Genomic DNA, 8,527 nt, shown 5'->3' with positions numbered 1-8,527 from the left:
TACCTGCCTCCACTTACTCTTTCTCTTTCAATTCATTTCATCCTTTCATTCCTAGTTTGGGAGCGTTTATTTACTTTACGTGCGCATGCGCACTCCTGACGGACGGCTAGTCATCAGGGCCACTCAGACGGGAGGTCCCGCCTTCTGGCCGACCATTGGCCGGCTCCACCATCTGGCCCCTGATTGGTGCCCGCGGGCCTCTCAAAGTTGGCGGGAAACCAGCCGCCTAGCGGAATGGCTGCAGCTGCGACCAACTCTTTTTCCGGCGGCGGCCCGGCGGCGGTGAGGCTGCCGTCGTCACCGCCGGTCAAGGTGTTGGCGGAGCAGCTGCGGCGCAACGCGGAAGGCAGCCCGGGCGCGTGGCGGCTGTCACGGGCAGCGGTTGGCCGCGGGCCGCTGGAGCTTACGGTCGTGTGGATGCAGGGCACGGTGGTGGCAGCAGGCGGCGGCGAGGCGCGGCTGCGGGACCCGAGCGGGGCCTTCTCGGTTTGCGGCCTGGAGCGGGTGCCGCGCGGCCGGCCCTGCCTCGCCCCAGGTAATGGCCGCAGTCTAACTGGGGACTGACCCTTGTTTTGTGCAGCCAGAGAGCAGGGCTTGGTCGTCCCTTCTCTGGCCTTTGCTGGTTTCCCTCCTCAGGACCCTTCTTCCTTCCTGTCCTAACCTCAGTCAAGCGTCATCCAGGCTGATCTGACTATAAGCATCACTTGCAGGGTTTTTTAAAGTGTAGGTTTCTAGGAACCTTACCCCAGGCCTCCTAGTCGTAATCTCCAGGGAGGGGATCACCCCAGCAGTTGTATTTGTAACGAGCCCCTTTCTGGTAGGTGATCCACCCCCCCCCCCATCAAGTTTTGGGAAATACTAAGAAACGTCTGTTAATCTTTTATGTCTCAGAAGCCCTGCAGAACCCCCAGGAATGGGACGCCTCACCCGCACCTGTCCTTTATGGAACTGCCTTAGTCTGGAAGTCACTGAAGTTTGCGTCTTTTAAACCAGTGATGCTCAAAGTAGGGAGTGCATGAGACTCACCCCCAGGGCTGGTGAAAACTGGCTGGGCCCCACCCTCAAGTTTAGTGTCTGTAGGTCTGGGTGGGGATGAGATTTTCATTTCGTAGTAGCCTGGAGCTGAGCTGTTGTGTTGCTAGCTTGGGTGTCACACCTGGAGAACCACTGGGCCAGAGAGCTAAGGGGGAGATCATGACCGTTCTTTTCTTTTCTGTATCTTCAGCATTAGGTTTAATTCCTAGCTCTGCCTCTTTCCAGCTGTACTGCCTGGAGCACTTACGTTCACTTTTCTGGCTGCCCTGCCTCTGTCAAAAGGGGCTCATAATTTCTGCCTGCTGTGTGGATTCAATACATAAAATGCCTTCACACAGCTCCTGGCTCATAGTGAGGGTTCAAACAGTTGTGACCATTGTGCCTTACTCTGAAGTACTCCTGTTCCCTTCTCGCCCTCGCTCCTGCCCCATTCTTCCGCCTCCCTCCCTCTGTGCCCTCTGTGCCCTCTGCAGCAGTGTTAGTCTGACACAGGATCAGTGAACTACAGGCTGCCCCATCTTTTCACACGGCCGCTAACCTAAAAATGGTTTCACGGTTTCAAGTGGTTGAAAAAAATTAAAAGACTTTTTCATGACACGTGAAAAGTATACAGAATTCAAGTATCAGTGTCTATAAGTAACATCACGATGCATTCATGTTCATAATATCTAGGGCTGTTTTTATAGTACAAGTACCGACTTGAGCTGCAACAGACACTCTATAGCCTGCAAAGCCTGAAATATTTAATATCTGGCCCTTCAGAGAAAAATTTGCTGACCCTTGCCCTAGCATGTAACTTGACCTGCTCGGTGTCTCTCATGTCTGGTTCCAGCCCTGGCATGAGGTTGGCACCAGTGGTTGTCTGACTTACCTACTGCCTGAATGCCTGCGGCAGGGGCCATGCCATTTCCTCTTGTTAATTCATACTAGGTCTTAATTGACAAATCCTAGTGAACTGCCTTCAGGCAGGGAGCCAGGAAAGTAAACAGACCACTAAAACAGAGTAATATCTAGGCTTGAGCAGAGGCGGGACAACTGACTCGGATGGTCAGGGAAGCCTTCCTGAAGGAGGTGTTCGTGAAGAATGTGTTGGAATTAACTGTAGGGATCAACCCTCCCAGGTTGCCTAGGACCGAGGGGGATCCTGGATGGTGGGACTTACAGTTCATACATTTATCCTCACCTGAGCACATTTTTTTAAATTACTTTTAGAGAAAGAGGAAGGGAGAGAGAGAAACATTGGTGGCCTTCTCGTATATGCCCCAACCTGGTTATGCACCCCTACCGGGGGTTAAAACCATACCCTGGGTGTGTGTCCTGACCAGGAATTGAACCTGCAACCTTTTGGTCTGCAGAACAATGCTCCAGCCAACTGAGCCACACTGGCGAGGGTGAGACTTTCCATTTTAAAGCCGGAAGAGTTGGTCACCCTATGTCCGTCTGAGGCAGGATATCGTCCAGGTGTATGGAACAGCATGTGCAAAGGCTCAGAGGTGAGAGCCCTGTGCCTTTGGGGAGCCTGAGACAAAATGTGGAGCAGCAGTGAAAGGTGGGAGGGCTCCCATCCTGCTGAGCTGTTTGTGGAAGGACCTTCCTGTTTCAAGGTAGCTGTTAGCTGTGTTCATCATATCAGCAGTGTGTTTCCATAAATGTCAGGTGCTGCATGTGCAGAATTGAGTCAGAACTCTTCCTGCTCTCAAGTTGCTCCCAGTCTGTAGGGCAAGAGGGGAGAAACAAACAGTGACCTAGAGTGCATTGTGATCAGAGGGTTCTGAAGGCTGGAGCTGCATTTGAGAAAGGTTGCTGCACTAGGGCAATGGTATTGTTTGTGAAGAGGAAGCAGCTGGAAGTAGACTGGCTGGAAGTCATTGAAGTGGCCAGAGGATAAAGGCTTGACCAAAGGGAAGGAAAGGGAAAGGGAGACAGTGGAGAGACACGGGAGGGAGAATGTACTGGGTAGAATGAACAGGACTAGCAGCCAGGTTGTCTAATCTTGGGGAGGAAAGCGCACGTGCCTTTGGGCTTATCCTGTGGGTGCCTTCATTAGTGTGTCTCCTGTGAACCTCTTCTGGTTGGGATCTCCTTGGGCTTGTTCTTCCTTTCCTGGGTCTTTAGTCATTCTCTGTTTGAGGGTTTGATCTCTACCAGCACTTTAGAGCCATTCAGAGGGTATGACAAGTGTATTTTTAGAACTGGCCTCTGTCATTGAGGAACCTCATGTTACTTGCTCAGTAGACTCTGGAGATGAGTTCAAATAAACCTAAGTACATACTTCCAGGAGTTCAAAACCAGAGCATCAGGTGCCAGCTTGCCTGGCTTCCTTCAGTCAGAGCCCTGGGGCCCGTGTGCGAACTCAGCCCTGCCACTGGAAGCATTGTGATGGAAGTGACCTTGAAGGGGCATGCAGCAGAAGCTGGCAGCGTGCCTGCCCTTCCTGCTGTGTTTGGGGTTTTTTACACAATTGAGTTTTGTGTGGTTAAGACCTGCCAAGTTTTGCTTTCAAGGAGAGCCACTTCCCCATGGGGATGGGAAGAGAGTCGCAGTTAATTTGTCATTAGATCATCTTGATGGCAGCCTGCCCTCTTGTCGATTTGCTTATGTGTACCCAGCTGGTGGTCTGGACAAAGCAGGAGGTGGCAGGGGAGCAAGGGGGCTGCTGTAGAGTGTCCAGCTTTTTTGGTAACATTGAGGGAAAATTGGATTTGCTTTGGGGCCATTGCGGGGGTGTCTTTGCAGAAAGAGGGCTGGTCCCGTGCGCAAAGACCAGCCACATACACTGTGGCATTGAGTAAGGAATAAGGACAAGAGACAAGCTTGGGTTTTCTGCCCCTTCCTGAGAGCAGTCTGTCTAATTGCAGCTTATACTCTGATGTAAGTCTCTTCCATTCTTTTTTTTTATATTGATTATGCCATTACAGTTGTTCTATCCCCCCCACCCTGCACCCCCTGCCCCCACCATTCCCCCCTTTAGTTTATGACCATGTGTCTCAAGTTCTTTAGATTCTATATTTCCCATACTATTCTTGCCCTCCCCCTATTTTCTACCTACTGTCTATGCTACTTATTCTCTGTACCTTCTCCCCCCTTCTCCCACTCCCCTGTTGCTAACCCTCCACGTGATCTTCATTTCTATGGTTCACTCCTGATCTAGCTGTCCTCTTAGTTTGCTTTTGTTTTAGGTGTGGTTCTTAATAACTGCAGTTCCATTCTTTAGCATGATTGTTTTGCACATGATGGTAGCTTGCTGCAATTTTTTTTTTAGGATTTGAAAATTAGACACAAAGAAGATACACATGTCATGTTCCAAGTTAAATATTGAACTCAGTGTCAGTATATATAAGTATTGATCACTGATTGCTTTGACGATTTGATGTCTATTCTGTTTTTTTTTCTTTTATGTCTAAGTTGCCTCTCTGATAAAGTTAAGCCCTCTAAAGGACTGAGTCTGTTTTGTTTTTGTTTTTTTTCTATTAATATGAGCATTACCGTGGCCTTTTTTTCTTCTAGGAAAATATGTGATGGTAATGGGAGTGATTCAGGCCTGCATTCCTGAGCCATGCCTACAGGCTGTGAAGATGACGGATCTTTCTGATAATCCCGTCCATGAAAGCATGTGGGCACTGGAAGTAGAAGATTTACACAGGAATATTCCTTAGGAGATATTGGAGGTGTCATTAAAAACAACTGCAATTCTGAAAAGACTTAGGTTCTTATACCATGTGGACTTCAGGGACATTGTTCAATGTGTATTTCTCAAAAATTTCTCGGAGAGCTGTGCTCTGGCTCACCAGGGAGTCCAGATGTAGGATTTCTAAATGCTGGGACACACACTGCAGTTCACTCAGCCCCTGCTGCCCCTGCTGCCCCTGCTGCCCCTGTGCTTTGATGGCTGTTGGCTGATGAAAAGCAGATGTGTTCATTCTCTCTCTCTCTGCTTTGGTTTATGTGTGTTCATTCTTTCTAAAGCACATAGAAATCTCATGTTGCAGTTTTCAAGTTTTACTAGTGACGATACTTTTTCTGTTACCACCGCAACCCTATTTTACGATGCAGACTTGGCATCTCAGTCTTTGCCCTTGGTGATTAAAGTGAATCTCAGTCAGGTGTGGTTATGGGCAGGAAAATAGACTGTGTGAAAGAAGAAGGACATCATGGGCCCACGTCTTCTCCATCAACAACTTCCATGGCCAGTTTGCAAGTCAAACGGTTCAGCAACCTCTCCAAGACATAGCTCCCTTCCGAACACCACTCAGCCTTCCTGTCCATTTCCCTTAGATGTGGGTGATGGTAGGAGCTGCTGAAATGCTTTCAGGATTTCATATTGAAACTAAAGATTGATTGAGAACAACTCTCAAGCAACTGCTAACTTCTGCCTCTTAACTTTTGATGAGACACTGCATTGGGAGCATCCTCCTGGTACAGAGCTCTTACATTTTTGGTATGGAATGACCTTTTGTTGTGATTGTATTGAACACTGGGTTTCTGCTCTCTGCTTCTAACCCAGCCCTCTTTTCCCCTTAGATTGTAAGTGTCAAAGGAGCCAGGTTTTGTTCCAACAGTGCTGTAGAGTTTTGCTGCATTATGAGTCATCTACCACTAATAATTGTTTCATATGCTGTATGTTTCTTAAATAGATGTTTTAAAGAGCATCTTTAGATTTACAGGAAAAAATAACAAAAAGTATATAATTCCCGTATACCCCTTTCCTCAGTTTCTCCTATTATTTTTTTAATTTTATTTATCTTTAGAGGGGAAGGGAAGGAGAGAGGGCGAGAAATATCAATGTATGGTTGCCTCTTGTGTGTCCCCTGCTGGAAACTGGCCTGCAATCCGGGCATGTGCCCTGACTGGGAATCGAATTGTGATCCTTTGGTTTGCAGGCCCGCACTCAATCTGCTGAGCTATACCAGTCAGGGCCCAGTTTCTCCTATTATTAGCATCTTGTGTTGGTGATACACTTGTTATAATCGACAAACCAACACTGATACATTATTATTAACTGAAGTTTGGGTCACTCTTTGTGATAAACAGTTCTGAGTTTTACACTTACCTACCATTATAGTATCATACCACATAGTTTCACTGCCCTAAAAATCCTATGTGCTCCACCTGTTCATCTCTCCTACCCCTTTACACCTCATAACCACTGGTCTTTTTTTACTATCTCCATAGTCTTGCCTTTTCCAGAATATCACAGAGTTGGAATCATACAGGATGTAGGGTTGGTTTTTTTTTTCAGATGGCCTTCTTTCACTTAGTGATATGCATTTAATATTTCTCTGTGTCTTTTTGCAACTTGATACAGATTTCTTTTTTTGCTGAATAATGCTCCATTGTATGGATGCACTATGCGTTGTTTATCCATTCACCTCTGAAAGGCATCGATTTGATTCTAGTTTTTTATTAATAGAAATTTTTAGAGAGAGGGGAAGGGATGGAGAGAAAGAAAGAAACATCAGTTGGCTGCCTCACACGCACCCGGACTAGGGACCGAACTCACACTCAGGCATGTTCCCTGATGGGGAATCAAATTGGCAACCTTTTACTTTGTGGGATGACTCCCAACCAACTAGACCACACTAATCAGGGCTGTGGACATAGTTTCAGTTTACTGGGGTAAATGCCTGGGAGCACACCTGGTGATCATGTGGTAAGCCTATGTTTAGCCTTGTAAGAAACTGCCAGACTGTCTGTCTCAGTTCATTTGGGATGCTATGACAAACACCATAAACTAGGGGACTTAAAACCAATTTAGCCCTGGCTGGTGTAGTTCAGTGGATTGAGCACCAGCCTACGAACCAAAGGGTTGCAGGTTCAATTTCCAATTGGCACATGCCTGGGTTGTGGGCCAGGTCCCCAGTTGGGGACATGAGAGAGGCAGCCACACATTGATGTCTCTCTCCCTCATTTTCTCCCTCCCTTCCCCTTTCTCTGAAAGTAAATAAATAAAATCTTTTAAGAAAACAATTGAAATTTATTTTTCCACCGTGTTGGAGGCTGGGAAGTCCAAGATCAATGTGCTGACAGAGTCAAGGTGCTGCTTCCTGGTTCATAGATGGCGGTACTCTCCGTGTCCTCACATGGCAGAAGAGAGAAGGGAGACCCCACATTTCTCTGGGGTCTCTTGCAAGGGCACTAATCCCATTCATGAGGGCTCTGCCCTCATGATCTAAGTCCTCCCAAAGACCCCACATTTCAACGTGGGGTTTTGGGGGAACTCATATCCAGTCTATGGCACTGTCTTCCAAAGTACAATTTTGCTTTTCCATCTGCAGTAAGTGAGTTTCTGTTGTTCTACATCCTCACCAGTATTTGGTATTTTTAGTGTTTTGGATTTGCTATGTTTTTAAACTATAGCATTTTTTTTTAAAGGTGGGCCAATTGGAAATAATGCATTGTTTTTATTACTGATCTGGGTTTGTTGACCTCTTGAAGCTTGCTTTGTGCAGGTTTATGTTCAAAGTTTGGGGATTTTCAGGCCATGTTTTTTTTTATTTATTTATTTATTTATTTATTTATTTATTTATTTATTTATTTATTTATTTATTTTTAGCGAGGGAGAAACAGGGAGAGAAACATCAATGTGTGTGGTTGCCTCTCACATGCCCCCCACTGGGGACCTGGCCCGCCACCCAGGCATGTGGCCTGACTGAGAATCAAACCAGCAACCCTTTGGTTTGCAGGCTGGTACTCAATCAGTCCACTGAGCCAGGCCATGTTGATGAGCTGTTTCTGGAACTTTGCAGCCTTACAGACCTGAATATGAGCTCTTCATCTCTTAAACTTGTTGTGAGACTGTAAGGAAGTTACCTAACCTCTCTGGGCTTTAATTTCCTCATCTATAAGGTGCAGATTATACCCAGCTCATAGTGCCAATGTGAGGAATAAATGAAGATGCATTTAAATCACTTTCATATGTGCCTGGCACATGGTGACCACCAAATAATTGTTGTTGGAAGGAGTAGGAAGTTCTTACTTATATCCATCAGTTGCCTTTAAAAATACTTATTTATTTAGAACAGTTTTATTTCTGCAAAAAAAAAAAAAACCCTGCAAAGACAGTACAAAGAGTTCCCATATACCACATCTAGTTCCCTTTGTAATTATTAACCTCTTATATTATTAGTATGGCACATATGTTAAAATTAATGAACCAATACTGAGATGTTATTATTAACAAAAGTCTATACTTTAAATTTAGATTCCCTTAGTTTTTTCCCCCCCAATTTCCTTTCCCTGTTCCAGGATCCCACCCAGGTACCCATTACATTCACTCCTCGTGTCCCGTTAGGCTCCTCCTCGCCGGGGCAGTCGACCAGTTGCTTTGATTACATTGACATTGGATGTGGTCCATGGGATCTCTGTTACAGGATTCTTAGGTTCAAGCTTTATTCCAAAATTACTGTGGAGTTCCCCATAGTAGCCCTTGAGCTGGGTATGTGATAGTCCTCTGAAGACCTTCTACTGAAGTTCCCCTTATCCAAAACCTTTT

General features: G+C 46.2%; 1 protein-coding gene across 4 annotated transcripts in view; it reads left to right on the top strand.

The window, feature by feature from the left end:
• Positions 1–219: 219 nt before the first annotated feature.
• Positions 220–8,527, top strand: part of RMI2 (RecQ mediated genome instability 2) — a 40,955-nt gene continuing 32,647 nt past the window's right edge. For 2 of the 4 annotated variants that reach the window (XR_008392806.1, XR_008392805.1), the window contains exons 1-2: positions 220–535; positions 4,543–5,473. Coding sequence is in view for 2 of the 4 variants with exons in the window: in XM_037151231.2 (XP_037007126.1) it covers positions 235–535; positions 4,543–4,691 (450 nt within the window). In the remaining 2 variants the exon portion in view is untranslated. Of the gene's footprint in view, positions 536–4,542; positions 7,079–8,527 lie in introns of those variants that run through there. The other 2 variants (XM_037151231.2, XM_053672191.1) reach the window with 2 other exon arrangements.

Source organism: Artibeus jamaicensis, unplaced genomic scaffold, assembly GCF_021234435.1.
Source record: "Artibeus jamaicensis isolate MK-2021 breed Jamaican fruit bat unplaced genomic scaffold, CSHL_Jam_final contig_729, whole genome shotgun sequence".
Classification (NCBI taxonomy): Eukaryota; Metazoa; Chordata; class Mammalia; order Chiroptera; family Phyllostomidae; genus Artibeus; species Artibeus jamaicensis.
Note: the sequence above shows the minus strand (reverse complement) of the source record. Positions and strands in the feature narration are given on the sequence as shown.